We start from the raw sequence: 23,212 nt of genomic DNA on the forward strand, positions 1-23,212 counted from the left end.
TATTTAATTGCAGTTAATATGTACGAATCAGATGTGCACCACATGGGTAAATCTATACATCTTCTTTGTGTTGTACCGTTATTGCCCAAAGAATAAAATCTGTCATTGACAACTCATATTCTATTTATATGTCCAACACTAATTGATATTATCAATAATTCCTGTGGGAAATGTATGGCAATGGCTTAAGCGACACCCGACACATGTTTTTTGTCGTTCAAGTACCCACAAATAGGTGTCTTAAAATCACAAAGGCACATTTTACTTCCTGAATCACTTTTTTATGACTCCAGAATTCTGAAAGAGCCAATCATGTATATTTAGCTTGAAGCTAACAGCAATTGATGGCTAACTACAGCAACAAAACAATGGAAAACTGCCCAAAATAATGCCCGTGTACAAACTCTCAAATGCATCTTCCAGGAAAAACCTTTTTTTTTTTTAATCCAGCCATGCTCTCAGTAATCCACTAACTAACTACACTGCTCGTTGTGTCGATCCAACTCATTTTAGGCTCGTCCATGCGCATTCATGATAAAACTGTCTGTGTTAAAGTTTGATTGATTTGAGCTCAAATCAAAGTATCTGTGGATCCTCTCTAAATCCCTCGCACATCGAGACTGAAGACAATCTGTTTTTTTTGTTTTGTTTTTTGCTAAAAATGGTAGGAAACGATTAAAGAAGTACAGAAACAATCTGTCGTCTTTTTGGTGGCCCTTCAAGCTGGAATGGTGTCAGGTAGAAGTTGTTTACCTGTAAACACATGCAGTGTAGGACGGCCCGGTTGCAAATTTTCTGATACATAGCAGTGACATGTTCATTAAAAGGTAGAACTTGCTTCATCCAGCCGGACAGAATGCTTTTCTCAAGTATTACAGAATTCACTTCAGATAGGGGAACATTATTTCCAGCAGGTTCTGGCAAAATATGGTGCGTGGGCTGGATAGTGTCCATTTTTGCTGTCGTTTAAGCAACTACCTGACATTCAGAAATCTCCATACTTTGGAAAAGCGGAGCTCACTGATGTCCATCCATCCATCCATTGTCTTCCGCTTATTCCTGTTAAGGGTTGCGGGGGGGCTGGAGCCTATCCCAGCGGCTACGGGCGAGAGGTGGGGTTCACCCTGGACAGGTCGCCAGTCCATCACAGGGCCAACACATAGAGACAGACAACCATTCACACTCACAGCCACACCTACGGTCAATTTAGAGTATCAATCAGCCTCGTCCCCTCTTGATGTCTTTGGACTGTGGGAAGAAGCCTGAGTACCCAGCTCACTGATGTCTAATATTGCAAAACTACTGTGAAATCACTAGTTGGACTGTTGTGCTTAAATGTCGTTCAGCGCCATCTTGGGTCGGTGGAACCAGATGTGAGCAAGTTTGAATGAGAGGGTAGAAAGAGTGTGCATTCAGCATCCCCGAGGGAACAATTTGTAGATCATGAGGTGGCCACGCCTACCCCGCTTTACAGTCTATTTGACTTTAGATAAGTCCATAATTTTTAAAAAAAGATGTCTTGTCAAACAATACACAGAACTTGTGATTGAGATGATTAACTCATTAATTCTGTTTCTAGATTCTAACCATTTTCGTGGAAATGTTTTGATGCTCTAAGTATTTTCTTGCAGGACTATCCAAACTCGCTTTGGGTCAAGGTCAAAGGTCAAGTCACACTTAAACTCATCACAGATAAACCAACCATAAAGATGGACAGTCAGACCACTGAGGTAAGGTTGTCTCGGTGATGGAACCTATGATTATAGTGAAGGTGAAGATCAGGATGGGTTTCATGAAACCGCCTCCACTCTCTTGTAGTTCAGTGTAGACATTGAGCCAACTGCAGGGGTGGAGATACCCTATGAGCTCCCCCTCTGGATCATCATCTCAGCTGCTGTTGCGGGAATTCTACTACTGGGAATCATCATTCTTATTCTCTGGAAGGTGAAACAGCAAATCACACTACACTTTATACTCACCCCATAGAGCCTCATCAGATTATGTGCGAGCTAGCCGCTGACCCATTATCTCCTTGATCTGTGTTCATGTGACTCTGTGTAAAGCCATTAGTCTAACCTTTGACCTTTGATGCGCCCTCCTCCTCCTCCACCCCCAGTGTGGCTTTTTCCAGAGGGCCAGCAGGAGGGAGATGTATGAGGCCAAGGCCCAGAAGGCTGAGATGAAGATCCAGCCCTCTGAGACAGAGAGGCTCACTGAGGACTACTGAGACCCCCCATGGGTCCCCCTTGCAGTGGGGACCCAACAGCACACACCAGTGGTGCTTTTGGGTAACAACACCCCTTCCTGTGAATTTTCCATGGCTGTCACTAATATCAGTGGGGTGTGACTACTTCCTCTTCTGTTTCCCTGCAATTACTGTTTCTAATGTTTCTTCTTTTTACCGTTCAGGCGAATTGATCTGCTGAGTACTTGATATCTTTATTACCTCCACCAAGGATGTCAAGATCTATTGTAAACATAATGATCAATAATGATGTGAGAATTTTTGAGGAAAACCATTGAGGCAATGTATTTTAACTGCTAATTATTGTTCATAATATGTTAATCAGATGGTATGGATCACGATCTGATCCAGAAGACCTATTTGGGGGGGTTTAGCCATCAATTTTTGAACAGATTTTGATGATGCAATCCGTATCCCAGTAGACTCCTTTGTGGAGGTACACACTTTTTCAGCGCATCCTGGTTTTGTGTCTTTAATCCAGCTTTTCCATCTCTCTGAGTAGGACACAGGGTTTCTCTCCTTTACCTAACTTGATTTTCCTCAATTTATGAAACTTAAATGCTATCCTCAATCCCTCTTTAATCCCGGATCTGAGAGCTTTTGAACACCACCCTCTTTAATGCCACACCTTTCTGTCTCTTAACTCACTAGCTTGGATTCTTCAAACGAGCCATATACTACAGGATAATGCCGAAGTACCAGGGGGTGAAAATCCGCAAGGCTGATTGCTATCAATTCAATCTGGGCTTTCAGCCTGAGGAGCCACAGAAAAAGTATTGGATCACCAACTGGACAGAGATGCAGCATTACTACTGAGGCCTGAATCAAGAAGCCTCAACCCACAACTGTCACACAGTTTTGGCACAGGCCTAACAATGAACACGGTGGTCGGTGGAGCCACGTGGACTCAGCAGAGCCCGGCCCGACCGCGGATAGTGAATTGAATTTGAAATTTTTTTTTCTCCATCAATTTTCTCAGTGCAATATGATGAACATTTTTGTGTCAGAGATTGTAATTGTTGACTATTTGTTGTAAATTAAAGCTGAGTTGCATTTGAGCTGCACAAGTAAAAATGATGTTTTGAATAAGTCGCAGGTTTCAATGTACTGAATTTGGTGTTTTCATCGATAATGTATTTTTTCATAACAAGGTTGTTGGTCCTTCATTGTGTGTATTTTCAGCATGTCAGTTCGGTCGGTAATCAGACCTCTTGATTTTCTCAGTCATGGCATACGTCTTTGCTGCTCTGTCCCCACCTGTCACGCTGTGGTCAGTGACCGTCGCTTATTTTCTGGGTCTTTTTAAAGATCATCTTTGGACTAGACGTGTAATATGTTGACGAGCATCTGCTCTGTTATGAATGAACAAGTGGTTCTATGTGAGTGACTGAATTTGGTGAGGATTAAGATGTAAATCTAAAATGCAGTTATGGTTGCAGAATGTGATAAGGTACTTTTCAAATTACATCAGAAAACGAATTCCCTGTTTTCAGGGATTAATTACAGAGGGTGTCTAGACAGGTACAGAAATTGTCTAATGATGAATTTAGCTTATCTTGGCTTAGCTGTTATAATTGCCCCATGAGATGCCACTGCTGCAGTCAGTCAAACTAGTTACTTCTGCCTTCAAATGGAACTCGGAGCTTTCAGCGTATTCACACTAAAAAGGTCTTGAACACTACAAAAGTAGGGTGTGCATATGGAATCTTCACGGTCAATATGACCCCATTTGAGGCAGCCTATGACACAACAGGAGCACATTTGAGTACTATTTATTACACTGTCTTGTGTTAATTCAGTAGGGGACCTTTTTGGAAATCTATCTGATCATATACAGGGAGTCAGAACACTGGATTCAAAAACAGCTTGTATTGTATTGATACTGTAAGCTCCATCATATGTTAAATTGTACATACTAACAAATAACATTGACTATTTGGTTGAATGCATATGGTATTTGTTGCTTCGCTGTCCCGAGCTTTGTATTTTTATGAGACAGTCGGCAGAACCTTGAATCGCTCCCAAGCCATCTGAAGTCGTCTCCAGCACTGAAAACCCACTGGACGAAGAGAAGACAGTTATTTCAAAGCCTCTGATGGGACTAAGTGTTGTCTTTCAATTCAAGCCCGTGTTACCTGAGAGCCCGCAGGCGAGACTGAGATCTGCGATGTCACAGAGGCTTAATGGGCTGAGTAAAGAGGGAAAGAGTGAAACCAATGCACAAACTTTGTTCTGGTGGTGTTTTTTTTTGTTTTGTTTGGTTTTTTTACTGTGCAGTTTTAATGTAATTAAATAGTTTTGAACAACCCTTGCAGTTTCATTACCAGGAAATCTTGCTTGTTTTTGTTCCTTTATTGTAGAAATGAGGGAAGGGGTGGATCAAAAAATTCAAAAATGCTCACACAGTTAATTACTTTACAAACATTCATTTTAAAACATTTTAAACAAAAATCTTACAAATAAATTACAAAATGTAATGGTCTTTTGCATAGGCAAAACAATTCTTGGATTCAAAGTGTGTACAATAAATATACAAGACTAGGGAGGCCGAGATGAACTGAAATGACACGATGTTCACATTGAGGTTGGTACTGTGCTAGCTACGGTAAGTTAGGCCCCGCTACAGCCGTTAAGTTGCCAGTGACGACTAGTCTTTTTGCTTGAGCTCCATTGTCGATAAGGACTTCTCTGGCTTTTTTGACTTCCTATACTTATAGGCCAACAGGATGGTGGCCAACAAAAGAACCAAGCCAACGACCAGCAGGATCCACTGGCCAGCCAAAGCAGCTGAACTTTCCACACTCATCCCCAGGAAGTCCACTTTACTTGTCTGTACCGTTCCACCTGCTGGATATAAACAACATGCTGAGTCAGTGACGTGCTGGACAAATACATTAATTGAAATCAAGCAAGCACAAGGAATATGTTCAATCATTTTCAGATGCTAACGCGCGGCAGTCACAGGGAGGACGGACAGTTGACATCAGCTCAGGCTGCCATCCACAGGAGAGAAAAGCTGCCATCAGAGATTTGGGCCTCGCGCTGGTTTGACGCCTAACTGGCTCATTCTGGAGCCACGCTAGAGGGAATGAAGTAGATTCTGTCTAACAATGTGCTTAAAGACTTTGTAAAGAAACATTTTGTTTGTTTTTGTTATAGTTCGTTCTTGTTTTCGCTTTTTGCCTATATCCATGTTCTTTTAGACCTCATGTTACATATACTCGAAAAGTGACCCGTAGTATTTGAAAAAAACTGCATGCTTACAGTGACGCTGAAAAGAAAGTCAGAGTAACATTTACGTAGAAAAACAAGTTCTGTACAGGGGATATTTTCAAGTATAATCTACATACAAACAAGCTATAAGTTTAACCATGGAATACGAAAAATAGTTCACTTGCAAATTTCTGTTTTCTTGACTGAATTTGGTCCTCACAAAAGTGTTCTCGCTATACTTTTAACAGCCTTGATATTTATTTTCTATAACACCATATTCTTTCAAATTCTTGGGAACCATTTTAACTTTGGTGGCGCAGGTTGGGCTGAACAAGTCTGAAAGTGTTGCTGGCGATATCAGATTGGTAAGTGGATAATAATTGTCTTTGCGTGATTGTAGGTGCTGCGTTTCATGATGTCATGGTTGCGCACATGATTTCGACGTCATCTCCGACTGGTCAAAACCAGGGTGTCTTGTTTGACTTTGTCATATCTTCTGAAGAAATTTAAGGTCAAATTCCTTTCCATACTTAAAATTCCTGTCACACTCTTGTTTTTTCATTTCTCACTTGAGCTCTCAAACAGCAGCCGGGGTCTCTTCCTATCTCTCCCTGTCGCTCTGCTGCTGAGAGTCTCATCAATCTAATCTGTGCACGTCCTTTCAGCGGGATCTCATCAAAAAAAAAAAACCTAGAGGAGCAGCACAAGGATTTCACCATAAGCTGCAGCAGAGGAAAAAAAAAAAGAAAAAAGAAGAAAACCTCCCTGTGAAGAATTTGTGCCTTTTTTCTTGGAAAGAGTTTAACAAACATTTGGCTGAGAGACTGGAAAATGTATTTAACTTATCTTACGGTAAATATGCCTCCTTGTACTTTGGTTTCTCTGAAAGTATCAAAATATTTTGAATATGTTGGACATACTTGAAGGTTTCCAGTCATACTCAGGCCACCCGCGAACATCGTTGTTCTTGCTGTTCTCTTTCTCCAGCCATTCAATGAGAGGTTGGAAATACTGCATGAGCGGCTTGGCGCTCATCTTGGGCTGGCCGGTGATCATGGTCATAGCCTCGGGCCAGGGTTTGCTGAAGCCCAGCTTCATTACATCACTGCAACACAGGTCAGGGAGGTCAGAGAGACTGGGATGAGAAGCAAGAGAGTGTTCTAGATCCACGACACATAACATGAAGCAGATACTACAACGTTGCGGTTCGACATTACCGGTACATCGTTTTCCAACAAATTCTGTCTTTTAGGGTAGAATACAAATTGTTATAAATCTTCCACTGGATATAGATTTTCCAGTCGAGGATTTCATGGATCACTGGAATGAACACAAGGGTGTAGAGATTTGTAGTGTGTACCTACCCCAACAGCTTCCCAGCATCTTTAGACTTGAAAATATCACAGGTATGTAGGGGCCCAGTACGGTTAGCAGCCTCACACAGAGCCTTGTGGAACTGAAACTGGATGATGAAGCTCACAAAGTATCTGATGAAAGATAAATCATTACTGTGCTTTTAAAGTTCTGGTAAAACACAAAAACAACCAAGATGAGGGTGGTTGAGTTTTATCAGTCATGTGACCTGGAGCAGATTATCTTTCGCAGTTTATGTTTATCTTATCTATCCATAGTTGGGTGTAGAAGCGCATTGCATTTAATTATCAGGTGTTGCGTTTGTTCGGCAGACACAGCAAAACGTACCTCACATAGGGCACATTAGCAGGGATGTGGAACTTTGCACCAGGGTCAAAGTCCTCCTCAGTACGGGTTACAGGTGGACACAGTCCCTGGTACTTCATTCTGCAGTAAAAATGTAATTATTAAAAGTAAATCGACAGCATTTAACCAACTGAACTTGTAAAAATTCTGGTGTACTTTACCTGAGGTTCCACCACTCTTTGTTGTATTCAGAAGCTGGGATGCGTCCATCAAACACCTTCCATCTCCACTGGTCCATCAGATAACCAAACGGAAGGAAGGCAATCTTATCAAGCGCCATGCTCATCAGGAAGTTGACGTCACTCTCTGGAGGAGGGGTTATAACATTAGAATCTTCCAGAGAGCCGAGTAGGACTTTCTCAACCGACGTCTCATTGCCATTGGTCACTTACCGTGGTTGCTCTCCACATTTTCCAGGAGGCCGATGCTCTTCAGGTGCTTGGGTGTGGAGACAGACAAGGCAAGAACATCACCGATGGCTTCATGGAAACCAGGGTTTGCTCCATCACGGAAGGACACAGGCTGCTCTTTGTACTGCAGGAAGTATTGCACGTGACCCATCTCGTGGTGCACCGTGATCAGATCATCCATTGTCACAACAGTGCACTGTTTGATTCTGGAGACACAAATCAGAACCTTTTTTTTCCAACTTACATCTTTTGCTTTTATAGACAATAAAGTAAATCTATCTATTGTACAAGTGGGAATTTGAACTCATTACAGACCTTATGTCTGTAGCTCCAAATTTTGAAATACAGTTTGTTACTGCTTCAGCATCAAATTTAAGCAACGCTGCCAGTTTGTCAAGGCTTTGGCAATAACGCACCAAATCAGATTCTATAGAAAAATTATGTTATTTAACCTGAAGTCTTTTCGGTTATAGAAGTCCCATGCAGAGGCATGGCAGACAACCTGGCGTCCATCGGTGGGCTTCTCCAGCATGGACTTCTCCCAGAACTCTTTTGGCATCGGTAGCAGACCCAGAGAGGTGAAAAATTGATCTGATTCCTGGAACATTCTGGTGGCGTTCCAGCCCTGAACGTGAGAAAAGAGCACAACACAGGGATATATATAAACACTTTCATCAAAGACATATTCAGTATTTGGACAAACGAACAGCTGTATGGATTACGATGAAACCATGTTTGACAGTCTGAATTCATCTATTATGCACACATAATCAGTTATGATATCTTTCCACTTTTTGCTAGTTGTATTTTTGCAGTTGTAATCTCCTTTCTGCTTGATCTTCCATTTTGTTTTGTTTTTGTCTCGGAAACAAAATTGTCCTTGGCCTTTAAAGCAATAAGCTGCCGTGGCGGTAGAATGTGTGTGTGCGTCCTTGCATACGCATGTGTGCAGCATAACTATTATGCAGGAGGTTCACTCACCTTTGCCACCATAGCTGGCGTGGCATCAACTTGCGTTGCATGTGGGTAAGGCATGACTAAATCCATAATGCCAGACCAGGTCTGTGCCCACATATTGCCTGAAAGGACAGGAGACAGCAAGTACAGTTCTAAGTTTAGGGGCAAGTTCTCCTCTGCTCTGCCATTGTTTAACCAAGTGGGATTTGGGACTCTGAGACAGTCCAATCCCTGACTGTGAGGAAGTGTCGCACACAATCTCATGCTTGACGCCTCTGAAAGAAAATTAAATCCTGCCCAAATCCAAATGCATCTACAGCCAGCTGCAGAATATCAATGGGGTATGCTCCCACATAAAAGAAGAGTTTTGGCTATCGTGTTAGAATTCTAGTAATTCCATGGTGAAATACTTACTCTAGAATAGTTTTGTACAGTGACCTTTGCTTCAACTCTGGCATAGTCAAAACATTTCTCAAGGCCATGTAAAGCTTCAAATACTATACATACACATGGCGTAGCTTTCTGAAATTATATCAAAACATCTAACTCAAGTTCCTCCTTGTGCACTAACTTACCCAACAAGTGAGCAGGAATAGGGCCCTTCAGGTTGATGCGCTCTGAACCGTACTTTTTGTACAGAGCCCTGCGAACGTAGGCGTGCACGTTCAGATAAAGCGGCTCCAGCTCCTTCCACAGACTCTCCAGGTCTTCTTCAAATGTAGGTGTTTCATACAGAGAACGCCAGAAAGCCCCATTGTCACTGTGACCTACAGAAAGCGCACAGATGAACGCAGCCATCAGGGGCTGAGCATTTAATAGTGCACAAGAGGAAGTGCTGTTGTTGTGCATGGCTGTGATGTGGTCAGAAGTGGAAGGCCACAGGTGCACATACATCATATTAGACACCAACTCTACAAAGGGTATTTATTAGTAAACAGTTATAAAGAACATATTAGGATTCTGATTTTTTGTTCGTTTGTTTGTTTATGTAATCGTTTATTTGGTCCCGCCAGTGTAAATGGTTCCCTTGCATGATTGAAAGAGATGGACCGCAGTTTAGTACACTTCCAAGTGCACAAGCATGGGAGCAGACGAGAGTCGTACACTGGCAGGCACACATAGGACAAGCACACAAACACAATCAGTAAAATGATACTCGGTGATGCTGCAGCACGACGAGAGCACAAGAATGTTATGTATCTCACCCCTGCTTCTTGTTCACTGTATCTTAAAACAAACAGGAAAGCAGCAGGGCGACACAATGGTGCAGTGGTTAGCACTGTCGCCTCACAGCAAGAAGGTTTCGGGTTCGAGTCCCAGCTCGGGCGCGGGATCTTTCTGTGTGGAGTCTGCATGTTCTCCCTGTTCCTGTGTGGGTTCTCTCTGGTACTCCAGCTTCCTCCCACAGTCCAAAGACATCAAGAGGGGACGAGGCTGATTGATACTCTAAATTGACCGTAGGTGTGGCTGTGAGTGTGAATGGTTGTCTGTCTCTATGTGTTGGCCCTGTGATGGACTGGTGACCCGTCCAGGGTGAACCCCGCCTCTCGCCTGGGATAGGCTCCAGCCCCCCTGCAACCCTTAACAAGATAAGCGGAAGAAAATGGATGGGAAGCAACGGATTAGGGTGTTTACTTGTCAGCCCTCTTGTCAATGTGTGTGTGGGGGGGCATTGTGCAAAGTGACCTGGCAAAGTGTGAGTCTGCCAATTACTTGTTAATGAATAATCTCTTTATTAGATAGCTGCTCCAGACTTGTACTGGTTCTGGCTGAAGCTTTGCTGTGTCTTCGTCTTGCTCTGTATGACAGATGCATTGTGGGTGTGCAGCGAGTGTGGTAGGTACATGTGTGAGCTGAGTGATGTGTTGCCGTTGTGCTCAGCACGTCGTTCAAATACTCTTCAGCCTGAATATGACTGGTCACCATGAGGTAATTAACCGACCCCCAACCCCATCGCCAGCTACAAGCTAGCAGCTGAGCTAGCAGAAACAAGCAATTGCCTTTACTACCATTTAGGACCGAGACCAGCTAGGAAGGTTAACAGTGTTCTCTTTATGCCTTTTGTTTCTAATTTAGCTTCACAAATATTTAAAAAGAGAGGGTAACCAGAAGTATGAAAACTTTCATACATTAAGTAAATTTGCAGAAACCTGCTGGTCCACACACCAAAATGTGACTAAGGGGACAACTGGCACATTCTTTCCACTGAAAGCACTGGTGACAGGTCAAGGAAAATCTTACAGTGGATGTTAATTATTCCTTCAGGTCTTACCATTAAGTGTTGCAGCTTTGTTGGCTATTTCAACGTATCTCTTGTAATCCTGGCGAAGTACCCTGCCTGCAGCATCTCTCCAACCCTTCCAGGCAAACAACAATTCATCATAATCTCTGGATTCCGCCATTATCTTCTGAAGATCTGGATCACGTCAAACATCAATAATTATTACATATATTATAATTACAGTTCATATACAGCTATCACTTCAGATAACACAACTCATTCTGTCATGCTGTAGTCTTACTGGGATCCAGAGGGTGGCATTCCTTATTCTCTCTGCAGACCTCCGCCACACTGTACTTGGTCTCCATATTGGACAGCAGAGTGTTGTACTGCAAAGGTAAAAAGCAACCCCCAAGAATTACACACAAATAAACCATCAGCAAGTACTTGCTAGATTTTTTTTTTTTATTCATAAATGTGGATAAAACAGTCGCTACTATCACATCACTTCCACAAACTCAAACAATAAAACAAAATACATCGATGCTGAATAATTATTTGCAGTACTATTTTCTCCACACCTCTTCAAGTTCTGCTGGAGGCAGCGCGGCTCTCTCGATGTCACTCAGTTTTTTCATGATCCGTTTGACAGAGGCGTCCTGGAAGTCCGTGGTATCATACTTACGGGCCTTCTGTCCGTACTCCAGAGTGTGGGCCGACATCTCCAGATTCTTCTGAAGCTAAATTGAAATTATGGGTAAGCTTTAATTTGTCGTCTGGATGGATGGATGGATGGATGGATGGATGGATGGATGGCCTTACCATCGCCTGCTTATTTTCTTCATTGATGTCGGTGTTGTAGGCCCAGGAGGCCTCCGTATATGCATTCCACACCACCTCAGCTGTACTGTTGTACTGGTCCAGAAACTTCTTTGCGTCATTCTCGTCTGTGTTCTTATCTAAGTAAACGAGGACAAGTCATCTGAAATGCCAGATACGTTCTGTAAATAAGATCAATGTGATTAAGTCTAAGAAATAATATCTTATGATGGAAAAATGGTTACACGTGAACACAGGATTTCATTTTTGATTTGATTTTTTTTTAAATTTTTGAATCCCCATTGCTTCACATAGAAAAGAAAATTGTATTTTTGTAGTTTGTGGGCGTGGCAAGAAAAATCTTAAAAGTGTCAGTGAAAGTCATTTCCCCCAAGCTAAAGAAACAGACTGCATCACTTCTAATCCATGCTGCACCGCCACCATCACTTTGAATGTCTTCTCTCTTACCAATGTCTTCTGGGTAACCCTCAGGTATGGGTGGGACCCAGTCAAACTCAGGCCATCCCAAGGTTTCTTTTACATTCTGCTCTGTCAGCCACTTGATAATGGGGTCAAAATATTTCATCAGTGAGCTGGCGTCCATCTCTCTAGTTCCTAAAGCTTCCTCCAGCACATCTGGCCAAGGTTTAGAAGAGCCCGCCTGGAGAACTTTCCTGGAAAGAATGAAACAGCAATATTGCTTAACTGTTTCCTTAAAACTCTTCTCTTTGTAATGAAAAATGGAGGCTGTAATGGATCACATACTTTAAAATCTCTCCTGCTTCCCTTGAACGGTAGATGTCACATGTATGCAAGGGTCCAGTGTGATTAGCTGCTTGGCACAGTTTTTCATGAAACTGGAACTGCAGGATGAAACTGACAAAATACCTGCGGAGGAGAGATTTGCTTCGTCAAGGCTTCAGTGCATCACATGTACACTATTGTCAAAAAACAGGATATGCACTTGACAGGAAGTATACATGGGAAATCGCACACCGAAGGACAAAAATAACAATTAAAAAGGTTGAAAGAAAACGATCGAGCTGAAAAGTCAGTGCGCGGGGAAGCAACCGGTTAATGACTTTAACTAGCTGGAGTCAGACACTCCCTCTGACAGCCAAGGGCTCAGCAACAACAAGCTTCCTGCTATTGTAGAGTCTCTGTATTTTTAAAACTGCCTTCATGTGCAAAGAATTTAAATGACCTTATTTGATTTACAACACACAATAATATCTACTATCTCATCTCACCAGCCCCTTCTCCATGCTAATTCCCATATCTGCCCGCTATCATATCCATAAGAATAAATATCTTTTAATACTCCTGAGCAGCCACGGGAGTTTGGGCTGAGAAAAATGTGCCACCAGAAACTGCATTTGAATGATTTCTAATTGAATTTTAACTGGGCAGCTTTTAAGAAAACAGATAAAAGCATAATTTGAAATTGAATTTATTATTTGGACCGTCACGGCAATAAACTTGTAACTGCAACTTGAGCTGAAACTAATATGAAGCTGAATTTATTTGCTTTGAGAAGGCATTTTCGCCTTGTAAAAATTTTAATAAGAATCATTCGGTTTCTAGTGACACTTTTTTCTTTTTTTTTTTTGCCTAAACCACTGGCTCCATTTTATGGACGTTAAAGCACCAATCAGACAACTATGAAAGATTTAAATACATGCCATACAGATATTAATAATCCATGTTGTCCTATTATGTAGTGGCTTGTGCTGGGAAAAGATGCTACCTGATGTATGGTGTGTTTCCAGGAATGTGGTACTTTGCCCCGGCATCAAAGTGGTCCTCTGTCCGCCTGGTGGGTGGGCAGATGCCTTGATATTTTGTCCTTTAGGAAGAAAAAAAAAAAAAGGAACAGACAGATTTAGAACACACTGGCACAAGTTATATAAATAAGAAAAAACAGTGGAAAGTTAGCTGTTGTATAATGACTGTTTCTCTGTTACGTGTAAAATACCCATTTAGAGTCAATTGGGCATGTGTGCTCTTTTTCCAGCAACACCGCACTTCATACAAACACGCTCTTATGCCGACAGTCGTCTACAACCACCAGCCTCCGCCGTTAAAACAGAGTTACAGTATGTCTCATCATTTAATTGACCCAGCTAGTGGCTGGAGCTTCATATTTACTGAGCAAAACATAATAATAAACTTTACTATTGCCCTTTTCATGCAGAAAAAATAAAAATAAAAAATAAAAATGGCTTCAGATTTAATAAATAAAAGAATAAAATTAATCCAAATAAAAATATACATGAAAGTGATGTCGACTTTTTCTCATTTGAGAAGCATGTTTCCTCAAAAAATTAATTATCAGATAATGTCTGTAAAGCTTTCCATAAAGCCTACCTGAGGTACCACCACTCTGAGTTGTAGCGCTCTGGTGGGGTGCGCCCACTGAACACACCCCATCTCCACTGGTCAATGAGATATCCAAAAGGAAGGAAGGCTATCTTCTCAAGAGCCATTTTCAATAGGTAATTGATATCCGATTCTGGAAAAACACAAAACAACGTGAACTTTTGTAAACTTTGATCCTTTTGTCTGCTCTGTGTTTGATGTCTTAGGAGCTTCTTCTATTGTTTACCATGGTCAGAGGCTGCAGATTCCAACAGTCCAATGGTGTGCAGATGTTTTGGTGTTGAAACAGAGAGAGAGAGAACATCGCCAATGGCCTCGTGAAAACCAGGGTTGGCTCCACGACGGAATCCCACAGGCTGGCTCTTGTATTGTAGGTAATACTGAATGTGCCCCATCTCATGGTGAACAGTGAAGAGCTGCTCCATCGTGACTGTGGTGCACTGCTTGATCCTAGAGGGAAGGCGGTGTTGATGTTAGATTTATTAACCGCTGCAGAAGTGTTAAAAGCCGCTCTTCCTGGAGAGGCTGGTTTCAAAGGCGTGCCCGTCCGCATAGATGCCCAAGTTAAAATACCCGACTTCACAGCAGAGATAAGCTTGATTGCAGCCTGGAACAAAAACAGGTTTGGTCAACATTAAAGCTGGATGAGAGGGTGGGTGTTTATGAAACCCAGTGCAAAAAGCAAAGACTGTAACAGCCGTCTTGCAGAACTCGTCACCTCATAAAGGGAATCACACAAAAAAACAGGGATCACCCTTTGTCTCCGTCCACTTCTAATTTACCACGTCCTGTGATTAGCAGTCAGGTTGCTTTGTTTTTGAAAAGCTATGATGTCGGTGAACTCCTTTAATATTGACAGAGTCCTGCACAGTTCTTCAAACTGAGACCTACGGCAGAGTGACATCCCAGTTCAGCCCACCTTGACGAGTATATATGACTGCAGCAATCCAAATAGCGCTTTTAGAGAGTAAACAGGAAAGACAAAAGAAGACTTCAAGTTCATTTCTTGAAGTAAATTTAAACACGGTGTCGTATATTTTCACAAATATCATCATCCAGCCCTAAAAACATGAATATCAGTGGCAGTAATAGAAAACAGTGCCTTCAGCTCTACACTTTGCAGTTGACCCTCAAACCTTGCTGGCACACAGCCCTTCCCCTGCAACTACATAGAAACACTTGTTATTCTATCAGCCACAAAATATGGCGTCGAGTCAGCAAAGGCACCGCCGTGCACTCCACAAGGAAATTATACCTGAAGTCTTTGCGGTTGTAAAAGTCCCAAGCAGACGCATGGCACACCACCTCTCGACCGTCAGTAGGCTTCTCCAGCATAGATCCCTCCCAGAACTCATCGGGCATCCCCTCCAAATTCAGAGAGGTGAAGAACTCCTCAGCGACCCGAAACATTGTGGTGGCATTGTAACCCTGGGAAAGGCAGAGCGTATCAATGCTGCCTGACAACTTATAATCACATGAAAATGGAAAGTTTTCTGAGGTTTGTGATGTGCGCTGGCCTTTGCCAAAAACTAAAGAGAGATTTGTACTCTGGTGACCCAAAAGATTTTTCCCCACCACACTTACTTGATTGACCATTTCATCAGTCACGTCCATGTTGGGTTTGTCGGGAAATGGGATCATCATTCTGTAGATATTGTTCCAAGTCTGGGCCCACATGTTTCCTGAATGTAAGGAAGAAACCACTTACGCAACAATCTAAAGTGTAATGGGATACTCCACTCACAGGCAGCGCCTGAGTGAAGAATGTTATTTCCCAGTAATGAGATAAGATCACTTGCTATGGTGCAGTTGGATTAAAAAGGAACATTTTATATTCCAGATTGGAGTTGATGGTTAATTTGATGTAATTCCTCAGTGTGCTCCTGTCTGTTCCTCTTCTGGCACCAGATTCCTGATTTTATGATCTGAATAATGACTTTTGCTTTTCAAGATAGCAAAATACAGTGAAAATATTGTCTTGTACCTAGCAGGTGTGCAGGGATAGGTCCTCTCAGGTTGATGTACTTGGGGCCGTACTGATTGTAGAGTTTCCGGCGCACAAATGCATGAAGGTGCAAGTAGAGGGGCTCAATCGTTTTAAAGAGCTTCTCTATGACATCCTCAAAGTTTTCAGTCTCATACCAAGAGCGCCAGTCGTCTCCAGTATCCATAAATCCTAAGATGGACAAAATATGAATCTTCTTATTCTGTTTTCAATTACAAATCTGGGTATTTATGAAGTTAAATTATAGAGGGAATTCTTACCGTCAGCATGAGAGGCTTTGTTGCTGAGCTCCACAAATCTGGGGTAGTATTTCTTTAGAGGGACACCTGATGCATTGTGCCAGCCCTCCCAGGCATACAGCAGCCTTTTGTAGCTTCGAGAGGTGGCCATGATTTCTGTGAGTTCTGCCAAATTAGAAACAAAACATCCTCAGCTAAAAGAAAAACAAGGGAATCTATAGGGAGGCTGCATAATTGTGACAAAAAGATGAGGAGATTTGTCCTGAAATATTCAAACGTATGACCTTGTTCTCATGTTGCACACACAATTAACTTTGACTTACGATAACTTCAAATGAAATATTTATCTTCAAATTGCCAGAAACAGGAAATAAATGTGAGGAAAAGGTGAAAGTTTAAGGCCACAGAGACATTTGGGGTGGTGGAGGAAAGAGAGACTGTTTGTTATTGTAATGTCTCCAGTGTTTAGCGAAGGGGCGTGCCACGACCTTATTCCTGCCCTGATTGTTTCCATGGTGAGGTTACGAAACTGAGACTGAAGAATGATGAGCTTATTTATGTTTAAAGTTATACCCCCCCCCCCCCCCCATGCATTTCTGTTGTGTTTGTTCACTTTGTCACACTGTGTATGTCGGCAAGGGTTTCGCACAATGACTTTGGCAAGCGCTGCTGACAAAACACTGGGCTATTGTTCACAATACTTGCTGGTGTTAAAAGCTACTCATATGTTGTTTGTATAGCTTTTTAGTCAACACTCAAGTGCACATCAGTAACACTTCCTTTAGTGACCCCTCTGAAGTAACTTTGCCCATCCTGTGACTTTTCCAAGAACAACTTGCGAGTGTTTTTCTTTCAGGACTTCCCCTCCACATTGTTTCATGGTTCTTCACAATGCCCGACTACCTACAATATAGATAAAGGTATTTGTATCTTAGACGTGTTACCGACTCAGCCTCTTCTCTCGAGCCTTTGTGCTTTCCTCACTTCCCAGAGCCCTGGCTGATGCTGCTGCTGGAGGAGGCTACAGACCTGAAGAGGCTCAAGCTGCCACCTTTAGCGTCAGCATCAGTATTGGTACGAGTAGTAGTAGTCTCTCTCCCTCCTTTCTCTCTCTTTATCTCTGTCCCACTCTTTCCTTCTGTATATCTGCCTTCCTCCATTATCTGTCTTTGTCTCTGCCCCGCTCTCCTGCTCTCTTTCCACCCAACCGGTCAAAGCAGAAGGCTGTCCCCATTGAGCCTGGATCTGTTTGACGTTCCTGCCTGTTAAAAGGGAGGTTTTCATCGCCGCTGCAGCAAGATGAGCTTGCTGATGGAGAATTGTTGGGTGTATATCAGTTGAAGGAGCGAGGTACTTAGCCTACTCTACTTGTTAAGTGTCATGAGATAAGTTTTGTTGTGATTTGGCGCCATACAAATAAAACTTGACTTATACGTTGTGCATGTCGATCTAAAAACTGAGCATTTATTGTATATGTACTCACCGGGTTCCAGGCTCCAGCTTATGTTTGGTTGTGGATGCACTTTAGCTGTTGAATAAATACTGTCCATGGTGCTGAGGATGGTGTTATACTACAGACGAGGAAACCAAAATCATAATTGGATATTGGAAGAGATCAGTTAAATTGTCATTACAGCATTACTCAGAAACAAACCTCCTCCCTTTCTTTCTGGACCAGGTTGGCAGCTCCCAGGATCTTAACTTTGCCAATCAGTTTTTTGTCTTGAGGATCAGTGAGATTGCCCAGGATCTCTTCCGTGAAGGCCGTCTTGGCTTTTTTTCCCCAGGCTTCAGTGAAGGCCTGCTCCTGAAGAGATGCATATACCTGGAAATGAGAGGAGTGAGACATAAACGATCTGTGCCATCACATTAGACGACCTGTCAAGAGAGGAAGTTAATTTAAAGGCCACAGTGCCGACAGTCATTATCCCGTGATGCTGGCGGTGGTGATGGTGGGGGGGGGGAGACCACATGCACCTAAGGGTTGCCAATGAGAGAGAACATGAGACTTAAATTCTGATCCAGTGGTTACACGTGCTTCCTTTTTGTGGCGGTGCAGAGAAACTAGACCAAACCCACCCCATAAACAGGATCTCAAACGCCAGACTGGTACCAGCAGTCACATTTGTGTTCTGCCTCTCCACAACTGGAACATGTATATTGCTGTTGTACCCCTAAAGCCTTATGCAGTGTACAGGATACAACTAGCATGTAATTAGAAGCTGCTACTTTGCTATCTTTCTTTAAAATGTGTATGTATGTCTTCAATGCCGTGCAAGAATTTTTTATATTTGTTTTCTATCCATAATGGATAGAAGATGCAGACCTAGCCACCTTATTCAAGAGGTTCACAAATCCTCCAGGACTTCATTGCCTGGAGGCTCTGCTGCACACCACTGAAACATCTTTTTTTTTTTTTCTTCTTTTTGATCATTTTCAGTCTCCCACAGCTTCTGGAAACAATTATAAGGATGGGGATTTCTGAATTCTGGATTCAACAATACGTTGTGCAAGCGGGGGGGGGGGGGGGGGAGCATCTTCATCAATGCAAGATATCCTTCAGCAAGGGGTAAACAAATCACATTTTTCTGTGAAATGTTCGAGTATGCTGGATGAATTACAATTAAATTTGGAATAAGAGTTTCTGGTCACATTTGCATTCGATATATATATTTTTACCTATGAAACAATTTGGTTATTTATCAAGGTACAGCCTGACAGAGCTGGATATTCTCAGAGCTCATAAACCTACAACACACCTTTATCCGTGAGTTGAGAGTCACCTTTTCTCTGAGATCAATATGTGTTCACCAGAAGCGAGATAATGAGAAAAAAAAAAAGTATAGTTCAAGGATGAAAATGTTTGGAAATGTCTTCCAGGCTCACCAGATCTCAAGAGCTTTTCTTTATGGCACTCAGTCCGGTGAAGGACATGGACGTTATATGACAATGACAAGACTGGATGAGACACTGAATGAATAATATATGAGCAGCACATTGATTTGCTCCTTGCTTGCTGCACTGTACTCATATTTTATCTATTTGAGAAAAAAAACAAAAACCCTTGCTGCAACTACATTGTTACGCCATCTCGCAATTAATTTTAGTGATAAATGGGGAAATGTGAAATAAATGCGCAAGCGTACACGCACTCTCACAAAGTGCGATGAGTAGGGTTGCTCACACCAGTTGCTCAAGCCAGTTTCCTGATAAAACTGACAGCGGCTTCATTCCAGTTGGCTGATGTTGTCAGTGGAGCATCTCTTATCTGTCTTTTTCTCAGCGTTCCACACAGTAACAAGCTGGTGACAGTCAGTTGAAGTATTAACTACTGACCTTTGTACTACGGCTCTCAATCTCAATCATTTTTTCCAGTCTGTCTACACACGTACATCCAACCGGATAATCACATTCACAGGCTAAGGAAAGACGGCAGAGGTAAGACAGAAGACGTCATTTTATTGATTTTCTTTTTGCTAAAGCTGCAGTGGATGGTGTGCATAAGCACAAGAAAGTGAAACTCACACTAATTGCTCCATCACTCATATTTAAACTCTACATGCTCAAAGGATATCTGCATGTGCACATGAACATGGATGACTATATCCTACACTACTGATTATTGATTATATATTCTCAAGTTACATTGGAATGTTAAAATTTAAGAGAACAAAAAAAGGTCATTTTGTTCTGTGTAAGCCTGAGTGGTCATGCTCCTCTTGGCTGCCAGATAAGATGGGACTCAGCGGTCTGACTCACTTTGATCCCGTCCTTGATCCCAAAAACGTGCGACTGTAAGCCTGTTCATCTTTCACCTGACATCCTAAAGACAATCTGAGGAGCGTGACACATTCTGCTGCATGACCCCACTGATGAGCATGGCTGGGGGGCCACGGCTACACCTGTTCATTGTGTGGGGAGACAGTTCCCGAAGCCTGCCGAGTATAGAGAAATCCTGTTGTGACAGCTGTACAAACATACACAGAAAACAACAGGGAAAACCTGTGTTGTGAGGACATACCCATGAGCGTGTAGGCTATTGTGCCTGAAGGCAAGCAAATACTCTTTCACACCTCTGTAGGTTCACTGGTTACAGCTACTGCCTTGCTATACTTTCATTCCACTTGAATGCCGGTATCCTGTGTGTTGTCATCGCATTTTTCAAAAAAATTCCTTCGGCATGTTGAGATGAAGTTGTATGACCATTACAATCTGCTATTGAGCTTTCCTGTAAAATGCTACATTTACTGCAAAAGATGCACATTTGATTAGTTAACAATGCTGCAATTGACTGTAAAACTATCAGTGTGTGTAAAACAAACTCCTGGAGCAGGCATTTCAATCTGAAGAAACCGCTCAAGCAGAAAATACCAGTCAAAGCCAACGTTAATCAGCATAATAGCAGCAAGATGTATTCAAAACTCTTAAGACATTTGCACCACAGGTATTCAGATGTGCTTTATGTTTCCAGTTGCACACAAGCTGAGTTGGCTGCGTTCAGAGGAAACTGGGCATGTAATTCTGGAAAGAGATGAATAGAGGAGATCTTTGAGTCCAGCAAGGCTCAGTACCAGAGAAACCCTTTATCAGGCATGTTTTTGTTCTGAGAAGGTGTCAGTACTGGTAAGAAATTATTTATGAATTGAAGAAAAGGTGAGCTAACATGTCAGCCCCCCCAAGTTCAACAAGAGCAGTCGTACCTGTCGTTCAGAGTTGTAGTCTGTCAAATTGGTGTTGTAATCCCAGCTGGCAGACACACTCTGGAATAACACCTCCTCAGCAGTGCTGTTGTAGTCACTGAGGAACCTTCCAACATCCTCTGTGGTGTTTTCATAATTCCCTGGGATCCAGCTTTCTGGCAGAGCCACAGAGAATCCCAAAACTGGCAGCAGCAACAGCAAAGACCAAAGAAACCTGTGCACAACAGTGCCCATCGTAAGCTCCCACCAAAGAAACAGTGGAGGAGAAAAAGAGTTGGGAGGAAGGGCTAAAAATACACTTGCTACAATGAAGTGAGAGTACACCTTCCCCTGCCCTGGAGCTGTTGTCTCATCTACTCCTTCCCTGTTCCTTTCATAGCTTCCCAGCCCGGCTGCTGGTGAAATGCACAGAAACCAGAGTGAGCTTCTTTTAAAGTGCCAGTTTAACCCAGCCCACACTTCACACTGCAGCCTTCCCTCTCATCAGTTTACAGCACTGGACACAATCTCCCCCCTCAACCCCCCCACCCCCAATCCCCTTCCTTACTTCTATCTTTTCTCCCTCCCTTCGTTTCGTGTTCTCCTGCCTGTCAGCATAGCAGTGACGGGATTTTTGACCAGATCTAAGTTTCTGTAACTGTAGAACATGAGAGATATGAGATATGACACACCAGTGCAGTGTTTGCCTGACTGCCTGCGCAAACAAGAGAGTTGCAGCTCCTCACTAACCAGTGTCTGGGAGGGATTCCACATAGTTTGCTCTCCTCTCACTTGCCTCCTTCAGCATTCTGACAATACAAGGAGGGGGACTTATTACAAAGAGGGGAAATGAAAGAGAGAGAATTGACACGGGAGTGAAATAGAAGTTAGGAGGGAGAGAAGTGAAGGCAGATGCTTTAAAAGGCTGAAATCTGAAGGCAAACTGAGATAGAGGCACAAAATGATGACGGAGGCTCATCATGAACTGTGGCGAGCAGCAGAAAGAGAACATCTATCAAATGATCACAGATAGAACCTATGTGTTCTTTTTCATCTGGTCAGCACATTTCGAACTAAAGTGGTCTACAGGAACCTGCGTAAAAAATCTTCTAATGGCAATTCCTAACTATTTTAGAAAAAGCTGTCGCAGCTTGCAGGTCCTCTATTAAGAACAAAGATGATCACAGCTGTCAAGCAGCAGAGGGATTTCTAAGCTGTCTCCATCCATATTCATCACAAAGACCCTAAGTGCAGTCCCACTATGTGGCTTGTAAAGAGAGCTAAAGCATTGGCTGTTGCACAGCAACTGTCAGCACATCTTATTCTAGCCCTGGAAATGTCTGACATTCTATTATACATTCAGATTAGTACCAAAGCCTGCTCAATGTGGTGGGTGGGATTCTACATACAATTTACCTGATTTAATTGCTGGCGGGTTACAAAATAAATGTTACCATCACACATCTGTGGTGGGACCCACTGTCCTAGTGGTAGTTCTGAGGAGACCTTTGTGAAGCAGTTTGTTTGTAAGATGTTCAGGAGGCTGTTATCATCCGTTTCGGAGCGTTTCCTAGCAGAAAGGTCTGGATAAATTTAGACGATATGTCTCTGGAAAGATCACAATTTGGTTTCAAATAAGCATTTTGCTAAGGTTAGGTAAATATTATGGCTAGGGCAAGGGTTACTACTTCCTCATCCACCTTCATCATCATGGATATAATAAAAATCATGTGGTCAAAGGATGATTTAAAGAAGTTTTCAGTCACACATGGAAACCAAACTCGCAATGGAAACAGGAACTGAACAGCGGTCTCCCTGTGCAAGGTCTGGTGTTTTGTTGACTCACGGTATCATGGACTGTATAAAAGAAGTGGATGACGGTTCCAAGTCTGATAGGTGAGGCAAGTGGGGAAAGTGCTTTAAGCTTGCATTCGTATGGCCAACAGGGGTAAGGGATTATGAATAGAAGTGTTGGGACAGCTTTTCAGATTACTACTATTTCAAGCACTTACCGCTGATAGCTTGTGTTTCTGAAATCATGTTTTTTTCTTTAGTAGCTTTTGTTGTGATCACATAGGGCGCGTTTCCACTGGCTCACTTCGGCTCGGGTCGGGTGAGGTCGGGTCGGTTTGGCTGTGTTTTCACTGGCCCCAACTGGAAATGCGCCCATAGTTGTCTCATCAGTCTCTGACCCTGCAAACTCTAGCAGCTCACATACTCCAGACAGACACCAGGTCAACAGCAGTGGTGTGTCCAAAGTCTCCAAAAGCAGCCAGTCCAGCTTTCCTCATCCCAGGACTGCAACTGTGTCATGTCAATCGAGTAA

At 42.6% G+C, this 23,212-nt stretch overlaps 2 protein-coding genes across 3 annotated transcripts in view; one reads left to right on the top strand and one right to left on the bottom strand.

Annotated features, from left to right (window-relative positions):
- The window catches only part of itga3b (integrin, alpha 3b), a 25,386-nt gene extending 20,771 nt beyond the window's left edge, over positions 1-4,615 (top strand). Inside the window, exons 23-26 of one of the 2 annotated variants that reach the window (XM_086195186.1) lie at positions 1,632-1,730; positions 1,819-1,944; positions 2,117-2,288; positions 2,897-3,070. In XM_086195186.1, coding sequence (XP_086051312.1) covers positions 1,632-1,730; positions 1,819-1,944; positions 2,117-2,227 — 336 coding nt within the window. In that variant the 3' untranslated portion in view covers positions 2,228-2,288; positions 2,897-3,070. Of the gene's footprint in view, positions 1-1,631; positions 1,731-1,818; positions 1,945-2,116; positions 2,289-2,896 lie in introns of both variants that reach the window. The other variant, XM_086195187.1, reaches the window with a different exon arrangement.
- ace (angiotensin I converting enzyme (peptidyl-dipeptidase A) 1) lies at positions 4,513-21,408 on the bottom strand. The gene is made up of 25 exons (XM_086195185.1): positions 20,908-21,408; positions 17,862-18,032; positions 17,691-17,778; positions 16,229-16,372; positions 15,948-16,139; positions 15,548-15,645; positions 15,219-15,391; positions 14,190-14,413; positions 13,952-14,096; positions 13,332-13,430; positions 12,350-12,472; positions 12,053-12,258; positions 11,588-11,724; positions 11,347-11,505; positions 11,067-11,154; positions 10,817-10,960; positions 9,120-9,311; positions 8,569-8,666; positions 8,040-8,212; positions 7,570-7,793; positions 7,339-7,483; positions 7,160-7,258; positions 6,823-6,945; positions 6,379-6,563; positions 4,513-5,092 (listed from the first exon to the last, which is right to left on the bottom strand). Exons 1-25 carry the CDS (start codon positions 21,139-21,141, stop codon positions 4,893-4,895), a joined length of 3,864 nt encoding a protein of 1,287 aa, XP_086051311.1. The 5' UTR covers positions 21,142-21,408; the 3' UTR covers positions 4,513-4,892.
- Positions 21,409-23,212: the final 1,804 nt, after the last annotated feature.

Source organism: Aulostomus chinensis, chromosome 23 (assembly GCF_037954235.1).
Source record: "Aulostomus chinensis isolate RoL2024-O1b breed Wild chromosome 23, RoL_Achi_v1.0, whole genome shotgun sequence".
Classification (NCBI taxonomy): domain Eukaryota; kingdom Metazoa; phylum Chordata; class Actinopteri; order Syngnathiformes; family Aulostomidae; genus Aulostomus; species Aulostomus chinensis.

Bases quoted from the DNA above. Each gene is read 5' to 3' on its own strand.
- ace (XM_086195185.1), bottom strand. From the start codon at position 21,141: ATGGGCACTGTTGTGCACAGGTTTCTTTGGTCTTTGCTGTTGCTGCTG. The intron at 16,373-17,690 runs GTGAGTACATAT...CTAATTTGGCAG, and splicing joins AAGCTGGAGCCTGGAACCCG to AACTCACAGAAATCATGGCC. The intron at 15,646-15,947 runs GTACAAGACAAT...CCTTACATTCAG, and splicing joins TATCCCTGCACACCTGCTAG to GAAACATGTGGGCCCAGACT.